Raw genomic sequence first — 14,953 nt, forward strand, 5'->3', positions numbered from 1 at the left:
GGGAATGATAAGCTACAAAGACCCTGATCTAAGTACACACAAAACTCAAAAGTCGACCCTCTGGTCTCACCTACAGAATTGTATTTCCCAAACTTGAGCCAGTCGTGTACTACCAACACAGTTTTTTGTTTGTTTGTTTGTTTTTTAAGTAGGCTCCACGCCTCCCCTGGAGCCCAACATGGGGCTTGAACCTACGACAGTGAGATCAAGACCTGAGCTGAAGTCAAGGGTCGGATGCTTACCTGAATGAGCCACCCAGGTGCCCCACAACCAACACAATTTTTAACCAGACTCTTACATCGTCCAGACTAGTATCTATCTACTTGTTTTTTTTTTTTTTTAAAATCAGGTCAATTTTTTTATGGCAATAGGTTTGTTAAATGGGAAATTTTATCACCGCCCCAAATAAGAAGCCAATACCACGTGTCTTAAGGGGAAGCAATAGTAAAAACCAATATTACAAATATTTATGCACAGGCCAGTGAGATCATCCCTCATACTACCGGTGTGTGTGTGCACTCACAGGATTACCATCTTCAGGAGCTGAAGAAATGCCAGCCAACCTAGCCAGCTGACTCTTGGAATTGTCACCGTCTCTGATGAGATGCCAGGAAAGAGATTTCTTGGGAGGGTGATAAATCAAAGAGCTTTCACGTTGTTACTTGGGTTCCACTACTCCCTTAGCTAATCGCTCCTCACCTTGAAGGTGGAGTGATACAGACCTGCTGTGCAAAGAGTCAGTACTTAACATTTGCTCTACCATGAGTGACGGCAGATGGGAAATCACTCCCCAAGGCTCGGTATCCGTTGGTCTAATCCTGCAGCTGGACCTACGGATTTGAGCTCGTCCAAGAGAGCATCGCAGGAAAACCCTGCCCCTTGATCCATAAAACACCGAAGACCAAACTCACCACTTCTTGGACTTCAGGCGAGGTGCTGGGTTCCGGGGGATGAGGAAGAGGGCCCTCATGGGGTGCATGTCACAGAGAGCTGCAAGAGACCAGAAGAAGGGCCGGCTCAGGTTAGGAGGCCAACCCCAGGCCAAGCCCCATCTGGCTGTGCGGCTAATGCTGCCAAATGGCTCGGAGTCCACACAGGCCCAGCGAGCAGAGTCAGAAGATCGCGAAGCTTCTACGCGTTGAGCATTTAAAAGAGCTGATGTTTAACTACAGAAGTCCCATAAGGTACGCATTAAAACTCGACACTGTTAACATTTCTACGTTTACTTCATCTTTAAGAAAACAAAGTTAGGGGGTCAAAATCTTTGTTTGGCTCTAAATAACCATCTAAGACGCAGAGTAAACAGCATCAAGGTAACAACTGCTCTGGAGACGGTAGGTTAGTTTTCTTTTCTTTTTTTTTTTTTTCTGGTAGGTTAGTTTTCATAGTAAAACCCTAAGTCATAAAATGAAAGGTAAATGGTCTGTTTCTTCTACACTGAAGGCTCACGCGAATGCAATGCTACCTACACAGAGTTTTAGAGTACAAGGCGCTAGACCAGAACACCTTTCTCTCTGTATTTCCAAATATCCTGATGCCTTTCCAGGCTTCATGACAGGTTTGTCTCTGGTTTTGTTTGTTTGTTCACTGGCCCCAGGAAGAACAGAGAGATCAAGGCAAATAGGGTCTGGTAGGAAAGTTATTAAAATATCTCAACCTGTAAACTACGGCATTACGGTTTCTAGAGAAAGCACTCACGCATTCTTATCATAATCACAAGATTTCACTAGTTTGCTTTCCAACCATCGGGCTATCTTTTCCTTTGTGCCCAGAATAAGAATATATTCTCCCCAAAAGCTGAAGGATTCTGTGGGTAGAAGTTCATTTTTGACCCCGTCTCTTGCTTATCAAGAATGACAATGTGAGAGTCATACTTCAGGCTGCGATATCTGATTTTCCTGATTCATAAAGGCCTCTCAGCATCGCCAAAGGAGGGGAATTTTGTTCCAACAGCCCGATCACGCTGCAGAGGACGCCTCCCAACGCTACGGTGAGAACTGCAAGGACCACGGCAACGTGAAGACCGGCAGTTGTGAGCAAAACCACCAATCATGCGCCGAAGGGGACGGCTTTGGTTCAGGCCGTCCGCAGAGCAGACACCAAGGTGGCAGTGACGAAGAGGAGGCTCTGCCGGGGGGATCCTGCCTGAAAGGAGGTGGGGGGCAGGCCGGCCGGGCTGTCCCATCGCTCTGCAAGGTTGACCCGAGTGAAGGCGAGAGGTGGCCCTCGGAGGCAGCTGTGCAGTAGCAGGTCCTGCGGCCTGAGGACCCCAAGCCGAGGACTAAAGAGTGAGGTCTGCCTACGAAGGCATCCTGTGGTTTCGAGAAACAGGTCTGCCGTGTGTCTCTGCCATGCAGGGCACAAGGGCACTGAGTCGGGGTGGCGGGGTGGGGGGGCCTGGGGGACCCTGGGTGAGCCAGGCTTCCTGCAGGGGAGTCTGGGGGCACAGGCTCGTGGCCGGGGGAGGCACCCCTAAGCCCCAGCTCTCCAGAGCTCAAGCCCTTTCCGGGGTCCCCCGGGGAGCCCTGGCCTCTCAGCACAACCCAAACTCTAAACGTCGGCGTCGGATGAGGACCCAGGGCCGCGGAGGCTGTGACTCGTGCACGGAGCGTGGGTTCTGAACTCCGGTTACGTGGGCGTTTACTGGCGCTGTGGGTCGGGCCGCTTCTGGGTTAGGTCAAGAGCGGCTGAAGAACAAGTGACACCCGGAATCCGGGAAGCACACCAGAGTCCCCACGTGCCTTTTGCCTTTTCTTTCCTTTTTTCCCCCTCTAAGCTCAAGATCCTGACTGCGCTCCCAAATCAATGGATTCCTGGTTGATGGAAGCAGACTTCGCTTTCCACGCACGCCAGCCGCACCCCCACGGGCTCTGCGCAGCCGAAGGAAAGCTCCTCCGGCGCCTGGCAAGGAAGGCCCAGTCCCCTGCAGGGAGCAGCCCGGCTGCAGGTCCCACCCGGTCCCCTGCAGGGAGCAGCCTAGCAGCAGGTCCCACCTGATCCCCTGCAGGGAGCAGCCCAGCAGCAGGTCCCACTTGGTCTCTGCCAGGGAGCAGCCCAGCTGCAGGTCCCACCCGGTCCCCTGCAGGGAGCAGCCTGGCTGCAGGTCCCACCCGGTCCCCTGCAGGGAGCAGCCTGGCAGCAGGTCCCACCCCCACCCAGTTCCCTGCAGGGAGCAGCCCAGCAGTAGGTCCCGCCAGGGGGAAGGTACTTACGGGGAGCGCCCTCTGCCATCTCGATTGCGGTGATTCCCAGAGACCACAGGTCACTCTGAAAGACATGCACACACGCGTCAGTGCGGGCAACCTGCTGCAGCTGCTAAGTGCTCCAGAAGGGCCTGTAGGAAACCCATTCCCTTAGCAACCGATTTCACCCACGAAGCTTTAAAAAAAGCAAGGAGAGCCTTTTATTTTAATTTTTAAAAAATTTTTTTTCTTTTTACTTCTCATGGAGAGTATCCTTCGTGGTATTGTCTCATACACAGTGGCTTTTCGGAAAATATGGGGAACATGCATCTCACGTTTTAACAATGAATGTACAGCTGAAAGGAATCTGTTGATCGGACCATGTGCAATTGGTATTTTTCGACAGTTTTTAACACCTTTATTCAGGTATGATGTTTCCTTTTTTTTTTTTTTAAAGATTTTATTTATTTATTCATGAGAGAGAGAGAGAGAGAGGCAGAGACACAGGCAGAGGGAGAGGCAGGCTCCCTGCAGGGAGCCCGACGTGGGACTCGATCCCCAGACTCGGGGTCACGCTGTTCAGGTAGGATTATCATTAATTAACTGCCCCTGTCTCAAGGGTATCCCTTGAGAAGTCCTGACGTGTACGCGGCCCGTGGAAGCATCCTCACAACCAGCAGTGTAAAGAGATGCAGCACCCCCAAACGGTTGTGCTTGCTCCTCCGTCGCCTCTCCCCCCGCCCCAGTCCCTGTTCCGAGGCACCCCCCAATCTGCCTCCGTAGTGACACTACGGATTGCTTTGCGTCTTTTGAAGTTTTCTGTAGATTCAGTCATTCCGTGTCCTTGGCTACCGCAGGGGATGACAGTCCAGGCCCGCTGCCGTGTGTAGCAGCACCTCATCCTTTTTATTGCCGAGTGTGGGCCCCTCATGTGGATACACACTCGCCACACTTTGCTCATCCATTCACCTGTGGATGGACATTGGGAGTGTTCCCAGTCGGAGCCACTGCAAATAAAGCTGCTACCGATGCTCACGTGCAAGCCTTTGTGCGCACAAATGCTTTTATTTCTTTTGTGTAATGGCTGGATCGCAGAATAGGTGCCTGGTGAGTGGGTTGTTCTGACCCACAAAAACAGCAATTTCACGTGGTCTGACCAAATAAGATGAGGACAGGGCAAGCTCTGGGTGGTGGCATTCGCTGATATATCTCCAGAGCCTAGGACGGAGCCAGGCCCAGAGGTCGGTGCTGGATATGTTTGTTGAATGAGTGAACAATACCTTCTATCTTGCAAGTAGACATCCCATAAAACAGAGAGCCGGTACCCTTCTATTCTTTCTTATGTTCTTGTCAGAATTTTCTAGACTCATGTCTTTACCCCCTGCCTGTGCAATCTCTGCCTGCACCAGCATGCTTCTCCTCCACCGTGTGCATGGCTCAGCTGTCCCTAAGTACTGCATAGGAGGGAGCAAAGTAGAAGGGGGACACCAGGTTAGGAAACCCCAGAAGGGATGCTTGCTGCTTCACGGTCCCAGCAGCTTGGTAAGAACACACAACGTGAAACAGGATTCAACTCGAGGAAGACTCTCATCCTCCTCTCATTTTCAATATATCCTGCACTTTGTGTGTTATTCCAAATTCCCTCCTGTCACCTCACTCGGATTGACAGAGATCAAAGTTAAGTTTCCTTGCTATTCCCATCAAACAAATGTCAAGGTCACAAGACAGGAGATACACCTGGAAAAGGGACTATGAAGTCCATGCCAAGCCATTACCCAGAGCTAGACTTCTCGGTGTGCCGCGAGTGACGGCCAGCCCTGCTCAGTATTTGGACGGAGGCTCACACGCACACGGAGGTCGTCTAGCCTCTTGCCTGAAGTGTAATCTACTTTAGAGCAGGTGCGTGGGACACACACTAACCCCATTCTAGGACCAAGGTGGGGGGATTCTTTTAATTCATGAGCCCATCAATCTGTTCGTGTGTTACAAGCTCTCAGATGACCTTGTGACAATAACACACCTGCACAATACCACTGTTCTCAGAGTCCAACTCACTTCTCTGCATAGGACACAACTCAGGAAGGCCTTTCCCTTTGTTCTATTTCAAGACGTTATTCAAAGTTGTCATCACACACACACACACACACACACACACACACACACACACACACACGCAGTTTGCAGAGCCCAGCAAGTGACTAGGTTTGCCTGCAGGCGCCTGGCCTCGCTCAGCGAGGCTCCTCTGGAGCTAATGGGGAAGGCCCAGTCCACTATTACCAACGGCTCAGGAGCACTAACTGGTAAAACTGAAAAGCACAGCAACCCCGTACCTGGGGCTTCACGGTGGATTAACAGGGACAATCATTTGAGAACATGGCAAAAAAACACTGAGTCACTCACTGTGCAGGAGGCTTTAAACAGGAAGCCCAGCAAGAATAGTCTGGAAATGGCGGGTTGTGCTATTTCGGTAAGATTTCAACATCTCTAGGACTTGGGGGCTCTACATTTTCCCTATTTGCCCAGAAATCGAGTGTTTCTGTAATGTGAAATGGGGTGCAAATAAATATAAAGGGGGTTGCCAGGCTCTGTGTCCCTAAGGGCCATGGCAGGGTCAGGTGTAAGTGGCCTTCAACTCCCGGGGGTTTGAGCTGGTCTGAAAGCCAACTGAAGGCCTCTGAAAGGAAATGATGGGGTGAGAGGGGCTCCGGGCCCGTCCTCGGATGGGGAAGCAGCAGCTCTGAAAATCCAGGCAAGCTCCGCCTCCGAGGCCTTGCCTTAGCTCTTCCCTCTGCCCGCAGCAACTCCCCCAGTCCTGTGCTGGCTGACACCCCCTGCCCAGGAGGCCTTTGTTCACACGCCCTATTCCCAGGGAGGCTCACTGCATTGTCCCCCGGTGTGGCCAGACCCTGTCCCCTTGTCCACGTGTGGCCTCCGGAGAACGAATCCCCTCTAACACCTGCGTAAGTTACTACTCGTCAGGGGCTCCTACTGTTTGCTGCTGCTGTTTGTGTCCCCTGCCCCCCCCACACACAGTAGAACATAAGGTCCCCAAGGGCAGGGAGGGATCTTTGCCCTGCTCACTGGTACGTCCCAAGTACTGAAAGCAGCACCTAGACACAGTAGGCACCTAGGAAAGAACTGTTGAGTGAATAAACGAATGGAAGATGCTTGGGGGAAAGGAGCAAAACTGCATCCTAAGATTGTTGGACTCCTTGTAGGGCATCTCCAACCTTCCACACACACGGGGAAACGACTTAGGCAAGACCACAGCGCAGCTCAGCACCAGGCTTGGAGCAGAGCTGGGCCTCCCGCTCTCTGAACTGTTGTCCCAACATAAAAACCCGAGGAGTCATCTTTTAGGTAAAATTTAGTCCCGCAGGCCTGGCGCCGAGCACACTCTTGGGCGTGCAGTGAGCTCGGGAACATGAATTTCCTCCCTCTCCGTTGTCAGGTGGGACTGCGCGTGCCGGCCCAGGTTTCCCTGGCCCTGCTAGTGGCAGATGTGGTTTGCTGGCTGACCCAACAGGCATCTCAGTCCTCATTCCCTTGCTGCCTCTACCTCGGAGCACAGGGACGCTAAGCGTGTTCGTCCAGACTCCCCTGCAGCCAAGGATGGCGGGTAAGGATGTGGCGTAGCTCTGGCCAATAAGACCCGGGCAAACATCTTCTGGAAGCTTCGGGGAAAGCTTTTGTTTTTCCCGACACGAGTGACAAATACAGCTGATGTCTTGACAACCCTTTCCCACTTCCTATTGCCTTGAATAAAAGCATCAGATCCAGAGTCACAGCATCCAGCTCGTCAACCACGAGGCTGTACGTCAACAAATTCACTGTGACAGGCTAGAATGGCAGGGCCCGGGGGTTTGAGTCCACCAGGGAGCCGCTACACCAACTCCGGGCGGCCTGCCTCTAGCCTCCGGAGGACGTAGGGGACCGGGGTACGGCCCAGAGCGTTCCTTAGTGGGACACGTATACAGCAATAGCGTGAGGGAGCGCAGCCGGCCAGTAGGCAAATGGAGGGGTCCCAGTTACGAGGTGGTCCTGGCTTTGCCCCACAGGCAGCAGGAAAAGCCAGCGAGGAGACGCTTCTTTTATTCAGTACACATGATCTCAGGTCTCCTCTTAGGCAGCTCCCCACCCCCCACCCCCCAAAAAAACCAAACCAGCCCCATTCAAACCAAAGTCACACCATCCCAAGGCCCGTACAACCTCTCACGGTCAGGCCAGAAATTGTACCTTCTTTAAGCCCTCATTTGATACCATCATTAGGGTCTTTCTTTTCTTTTCTCTCTTCCTTCCTTCCTTCCTTCCTTCCTTCCTTCCTTCCTTCCTTTCTTTCTTCTTTCTTTCTTTCTTTCTTTCTTTCTTTCTTTCTTTCCTTCTTTCTTTCTTTCTTTCTTTCTTTTCCTTCCTTCCTTTCTCTTTCTTTTTCTTTCTTTCTCTCCTTTTCTTTCTTTCTTTCTTTCTTTCTTTCTTTCTTTCTTTCTTTCTTTCTTTCTCTTTCTTTCTTTCTTTCTTTCTTTCTTTCTTTCTTTCTTTCTTTCTTTCTTTCTTTCTTTCTTTCTTCTTTCTCTCCTTCCTTCCTTCCTTCCTTCCTTCCTTCCTTCCTTCCTTCCTTCCTTTCCTTCCTCCTTCCCTTCCCTTCCCTTCCCTTCCCTTCCCTTCCCTTCCCTTCCCTTCATCCTTTCCCTTCCCTTCCCTTCATCCTTTCCCTTCCCTTCCCTTCATCCTTTCCCTTCCCTTCCCTTCCCTTCCCTTCCCTTCCCTTCCCTTCCCTTCCCTTCCCTTCCCTTCCCTTCCCTTTCTTTTCCTTCTCTTCTTTTCCAAAAGGAACATTTCTATTCCTGGCCATATATACCCAGAGCTGCTTGTAAGCTACGCTTAACTGCCCGTGCTAGACAGCAATAAACGTCCTTGACGGGACTTGTTTTAAGCCTTTGGATACATTAGCAAGTCCCAAAGACACTTCAGAACTTAAATACGAGAGAAAATGTTCCAATTACAACTGGCAAGACAGATCACAGGAGATGAGAGAGGGAAGAGGGAGGAACAAGATGGGGAGAGAGTCGGGGAGAGATAAGTTTCCTTCGTGGCCGTGGTGTGACTCATTTTGGCAGGAGCTGGGTAATTCATTATTCCGGAGGCGCTGTGCAGCCTGGCCTGTGGCATGATTAATAGCCCCGTCCTGTGTGCATTACAAACAGAACAGAGACAAATTCTAGCGCCTCTGAGAAGGCAGAGGCAAGCACGCGACTTCTGGCCGGTGGGGGGTCAGCTGGCACGCAGGCGGCCCCAAACGCCGCAAATGAACACTCCTTTTGGGGCTGGGCTGCCCATTGCGTGAAGAAAAGGACGCTGGCAGATGGCTGAGCCAATCACACAAGGAAAGAGAGGGCTGCTGTGGTGCAGGAAAGAGCCCATGCTAGACAGACAGACCTACATCTGACTCTGAGGTTTGCCACCACCAGCTTGGTGGCCTGGAGCAAGCTGCTCAACGTCTCTGTGCCCACTTGCTCGCCTCTAATGTGAAGAGAACACCTATCTTGCAGGGTTAACACCATAACTCAATAAGGTGATGTATGCACAGGGCTTCATGCGAGGCAGTGCAAATCGTGGGTATTGCACACACACACCAGAGCCGTTACCTCCGAGTGGCTCCTGAGTCAGGGACGCTGGCCGGGAGCTCTGGCACTTACAGCACTCAGAGAAGTAAGTCCCTGAGATGATGCAGGAGGCCTACAGGAGGCAGAAGGGCATGTCCTGCCCCCTCCAGCCTCCAGGTCCCCCTTTCCCTGGCAGAGCCTAGTAAGGAGCCGGATGGACAGGCACAGGTGGGGAGGAGCTGGGTGCCCGCCCCATCATCCCCAAGCAGAGGGCAGCAAGGGAGCCCAGACCTGAAAGACAGCAGCTCCATAACAGGCACGGCCCACACCACGACTCGTGGACCAGGCCACAGTCTTCTCCTGTGACTTCTCATTACTCTCTTTGTGGGACTGGTCTTGCCAGAGAAAGGAAATTGTATTTGTTGTGTGCAGGCCCTAAGGGAAGGATCTGAACCTAGAGGTAGAAGTTATGGAGATGCAGATTCCGACTCAACGTAAGCGGACAACTAAAGGTGGGTAAGACAAACAGGAGGTTTGACTCATATGATGTTGCTGGCTTTTTTAGGTTAAAAAAAAAAAAAAGGCCTCAATAGCAGTGCCTTCCTATGACACACAAACACAAATATTAACCATCCAACCACTTTATTCTGATGCAACCTGGTAATACATGATTTGTTATCCCCATTCTATAGAGGCTTAAGAAGGCTTAAATAACTTCCCTAGGTGATAGAGCAAAGAGGAGGAGGCAAAGTCTACATTTTATACCAGTAAAATGCACTTATGTCATACACTTATACTCTACATTATATATAATCAGACACGGGGGCGAGTCACGTGGGGTCACGGAGGATGTTCGAGCACAGGTAGTGATTAATAATTCCGTTTCCCACCCTAAACAAACTGAGTGCAGGAATCTTCAGTGCCGTGTTCATCTACATGTGTTATGTGAGCCAAGGGAGAAGGTTAGAGTACCTTTATCATTCAGCTGGGGACCAGCAAGGGGGTGGAGGGGGTGCTCTGTGTCTCACTGAGGACACTTACACATGTAGATGGGAACGTAGAGCCACAAGGAATACATTTAATAGCAATTTCAGCTTCTCACTGGTGGTAATAACAGGCTATTGGTGTCATCCTTCCCCCCTTCGGAATAAGGGTGGGGCCTTCGCTGGACTCTCAATACACAGAGGCCCGGTGTCCTTTGAGAACGTAAGCCTCACTCTGCAACCTGAATCTTGTCCTCTCACATCACACCCTGCGTGGATCTTGGTGCGGCCCAACGAGTCAAGATTTCTCCTTCCACCCTGCCTCAAGAGAGCCAGTCACCTGTAACACAGGAGCCCGAGTACTCGCTCTACAGCCAGACCCTGGAGGAGACGCCCGTGGCTGCAAATGAACCACAGCTCCTGTGCGCAAAGTCTCATAAGCAGAGGTGAGGGGAATGATACACAACATGAGCACAGGTCGGGCCAGAGGATGGAGGGACGCGGTGGGGGGCCGAGGGGCTATGCCATTTTACTGGAGTTCTCTAACTTTACTAATTTAATATAAAAGCAAGGACAGTTTATGGAGGGGTGTATGTGGGTGTGTGTGGGGTAGGGACAGGACAGAAAAATACATAAAATAAAATATAAAGAAAAATATAAAAATACATAAAAAAAATTTAAGCTTTCCACTCCCATGTCCTATGTCATATATCCACCCACGGGCCAGGGGCGAGTGAGACAGCTCTCCACTCCCGTGTCCTATGTCATATATCCACCCACAGGGCAGGGATGACTGAGACAGCTCTCCCCTCCCATGTCATAGGTCATATATCCACCCACGGGGCAGGGGCGAGTGAGACTATATCATGTGCACTATCCCGTGAGCTGCTCTTTGCATCTAAGGCTCTATCTTGGGGTCTGTCCACCTTCAGCACGCCTGCCGCCCCACGGCTGAATAGCTGCGTAGTATTCCACTGGACAGATAGATGCTCCTTGGCCTTATTCCACCCGTGTCCTACTGCTGCGAATTTGGCTGCAGAGAACCTTCATTAGTGAGTAATTCTGTGAAAGCAATAGATACACAGGACTGTAAAATACTTGACAACTCCCTTCCAACTGAAATGAAATTCAAATTTCAAAAATAACAATTTAAACAGCTTAGGAATTCTGAGCGGTTTTATTAATTTCAAATCTCTTGAATGCTTATTATGAAATGAGAAAGCTCCCACTATTGCCCCACATACTTATCAGGGAAATGAAACCTTTCCTTTTGCTTGAAGTGTTTTGACAGAATTTCTGAAAACAAGAAAGGAAGGGCCTCTAGGGGAAAGTGAACACACCAGGCATACGAGCTGCTGGTGCTCCTCCTTAGGATAAGGGGTTATTTTCAATCCGTTACTTTCTATGCCTGGGAGATTCCAGACAAAACCAGACTGCACTGAAAAGCAGGAACTCTTCAGACTACTTTCCTACAGTAGAGGCCTTTCTTTTATTGAATTAGAGTAGTTTTTAGAAAAATCTATAGCAGTCTTTAAAGATATTTTAAACAGTAGATAGCTCAAGATATCTCAAAAGGTAGCTGGTAATAAATAATAAATTAAACAGTAAAACACAACTATATTCTTCTCTTACTTTGGTCTTGATTTTAAAGGAGGGGCTTCCGTGAAATCTAACAGAGCCTGGTGGCTTTCAACTCCTCTTTTATGGCAAACATTCCCCCTAGATGGGAAGTATCTAGAACACACGAGAGCCCAAATGTTGACCTGGGTTTCTGAGGCTGGGATACACAGCTGGGTCAGATGGACCGCGGACCCATGGTACCAAACGCCTGAAGTCGGATGCTGTTGGAGAAGAATTTTCTATGTGGAAAACTGCATGTACAGATGCAACTTGCCTCAGTCTCTACACGTGGTGAGCTTTTAATAAATATGTGCTGAGTGAATGAAGAGATGGTTTTGAAAGGCAACATATTGTCAAGTTGTCTCCTGGTGACAGACCACATTCCTAAGAATGGTGAACAGAAAAATGGATAAAAGCTGGTGCCAAGAAAGAAGTAGAAAGATTATATTTCCAGAATCGTTGCCTCTCTGGTCCACTGTAAAGGTGTGAAGTGGTTGACATAAATCTTCAAAGAACACTCAAACTTTCCTATCTGCCCAGGCTTCCTAACTCACCCTTTCGTCGTGCCCCTTCTTGTACTGGTGACAATGACCAGTGAGAGGCTCACAGTCTTGCCAAGGCTTCTTCTTCCTCTTGTGCCATCTGCACCCATAACAATCCCGATAAATTAGTTCTCACTAAGGTCTCAATGACTACCATAGCGAACCTGTTCTCTCAGCAGGATTCCTTATTTTTTAATAAAAGACACAGAAATTAATCTTTGGCTTATTAATGTCTCAGGATACTTTTATAGTCACATAGACCTTCCAGTATCTCTGAAATCACCTTGTGCAGCACGATGCCCCCCATCGTACCAGGCTTTGTCCACACCTAGAACTACGCAGTGGGCTCAAAATTCTTTTACCGACCCCAAACAATAGTCCTTAGACTTAATGGGAGGAAAGACGACCAAGATACCAGTTTCACTCTAAGCTTTGGTTTTGCTAGAAGGAGGTCCTCTTCTGTATTATCGAGAACAACTAAGTCATGGGGATTTATTTTATGTCACAGAAAATAAGTCCCATATATAGTACAGCCACTCAAACTCGTTAAGAGGCTAACCCAAGGGTAAAAGTTGGAAACACCCTGATTCTCCATGGTACGTTATAAAGCAGTAAAAAATATCTGTGGCCCCGAGCAGACTAGTTGACACTTGCTAAGTATAACTATTGTTTGAAGAATTGCTTATGGCCAATTATGATACACTTCCCTGGTCTGGGACATCTATTTTGTAGTGGCTCCTCTGAAGGGATCTGCCAATTGAATTATTTAAATGTGCTTATCATTAGCAGTTTAAATAAATGACATTTATTTTGGCGAGAGATTAATTTTTAACTTGGCAGCTGTTTTCAGACAGATTGTTGTCAGGTTATTACACTGACTAACTTTGAGAGAAGGAAGACATTTACAGGAGATTATTTTGGTTTTAGACTTTCAGCTTGTGTTTCTCCAAAGAGGCAAATAAGTCTGTCAATGCCCTGAGATACTGGGTCCCGAAGACATTGCAATGTTTGCATCTTTGTGACCTGATTTCAATAATAACCCCACATGTGGAGAACTAAAAATGTTCTTTAAAACAGGAATTCTTCAAATATGCTCTTCAGAAGCTGTTTTGTGGCTAAGTTGGAGATTTATATAGGAGTACATCATAGAGGAGCAGGGTAATATATTGGTAATATTCTGAAAAGAGCGTTGGAAGATGAGGGTTCAACTTCAACTCTGAGAAGCCCAGTGACTTGATGTGCACTTACAAAGGCCTCCAGCCTCTGTTTCCCTGTAAGAGGAGGGCACACGGAAGTGACCAGTAAAGTCCTTTAGTGAAAAGTCTAGAGCACCTGGGTGGCTCAGTGGTTGAGCGTCTGCCTTGGGCTCAGGGTGTGATCCCGGGGTCCTGGGATCGAGTCCCACATTGGGCTCCCCACAGGGAGCCTGCTTCTCCCTCTGCCTGTATCTCTGCCTCTCTCTGTGTCTCTTATGAATAAATAAATAAATAAATAAATAAATAAATAAATAAATAAATCTTAAAAAAAAAAAAAAAGAAAAGTCCATGCACCTGTGAAATCAGCTTGAGTAGTATCAGATTTTGTCCACTGTTGTGCTGGGGTCTACACAAACACCAAGCATTATCTCTTCATCTTTTGCACCAAAAACTCACAGTTTCTACATCCTATTTGCCTCTAATTTTATGATGTCTCAACTTTCAGCCACAATTCATGACAATACTATCAGCTGACATTGCAGCTATCAGCGGGATAGTAACCCCAAATCATGCTTGACCATTGGCTAGGAGAATGGAAAAGAGGGGGGCTTTCTGGAGAAGGGGACAACTGTCACCATCTACTTAAACATTGCTTTGAATTTATTAGCAAATTGCCAGTTGATGATGCAAAGTGACAAGGCACCAATCACATTTCAATAAACAGCATGACAGGCCACAGAAATACCATGAAGTAGCTACCAATACCCCGTTTTGTTCTCTCTCATTGAAAAGAAACTTCAATAATTAAACTTTGAGCAATGGAGAAATGAAGATGTCTATTCTTTTTAAAGATTTTATTTATTTGAGAGAAAGGGAGAGAGAGACAGAGCACCAGCAGGATGAGGAGCAGAGGGAGAAGCAGAACATCCGTTCTCATCCCCAATGAGACTCAATCCCAGGACCCCGGGATCATGACCTGAAGCCAAGGCAGGTGCTCTACCGACCGAGCCACCTGGGAGCCCCGATGAAGTCTATTTTTAATCAGAAAAAGATGACCCAAGACAACAAATTGGCATCTTTTAACCTAAAAAGCTCTCAGAATATATCTATATGCTTTGTCAAACCTCTAACCTATAATCGTAATAGATATTTGTTGCCTATTTTTAAGTTTTTATTTAAATTCCAGTTAACATACAACGTAATATTAGTCTTGGGTGTACAATACAGTGACTTAACACTTCCATAAGAAATCTATTTTCCAATAAGAAACGAAAGGAAGTTCAAGAGAATATAGAAAGTGGTTTTAACATCTTTTACAAACAGGCAATCAGATATAACGGGTGAACGCGTGAAAAAGATTCTAACACTTGAGTGTCTTATTATTTTAAATTCAAATAATGCTTTTCAGTTCTCCCGTTGGATTACATAAATCCAGGCCCAAAGGTACGTGAGAATTTTCCCACTGCAAGACTCGGGGCGGGACATGAGGCACAGTTCTGAAACAATGAAGAAGTCATACCTTGAAATCGTATGTGGCATCTGGGTTTTCGTCACAGGCAATGACTTCTGGAGCCATCCAGTAAGGGGTCCCGATGAAGGTATTTCTCCTGCCCACTGTTCGATCCAGCTGGGCACTGACGCCAAAGTCCACTATTTAAGAGAAGACAAATGAATAAAGTCTATGATCCTTACGTGGTGATAAGACGAATGCTCATTTTTTTAATGTGGCAAAATAAACATGCCACAAAATTTACAATTTTAATCATTTGTAAAAGTACGGTTCTGTGCCATGAAGAACATTCACATTGTTGTGCAACCATCACCGCC

General features: G+C 48.2%; 1 protein-coding gene across 8 annotated transcripts in view; it reads right to left on the reverse strand.

Annotated features, from left to right (window-relative positions):
- Window positions 1-14,953, reverse strand: part of TNIK (TRAF2 and NCK interacting kinase) — a 377,380-nt gene that overhangs the window by 101,953 nt on the left and 260,474 nt on the right. For all 8 annotated transcript variants that reach the window (XM_077880331.1, XM_077880329.1, XM_077880327.1 and 5 more), the window contains 3 exons: window positions 14,646-14,776; window positions 3,213-3,267; window positions 912-990 (listed from right to left, as the gene is read on the reverse strand). In XM_077880331.1, coding sequence (XP_077736457.1) covers window positions 912-990; window positions 3,213-3,267; window positions 14,646-14,776 — 265 coding nt within the window. The remainder of the gene's footprint in view (window positions 1-911; window positions 991-3,212; window positions 3,268-14,645; window positions 14,777-14,953) is intronic.

Source organism: Canis aureus, chromosome 31, assembly GCF_053574225.1.
Source record: "Canis aureus isolate CA01 chromosome 31, VMU_Caureus_v.1.0, whole genome shotgun sequence".
Classification (NCBI taxonomy): Eukaryota; Metazoa; Chordata; class Mammalia; order Carnivora; family Canidae; genus Canis; species Canis aureus.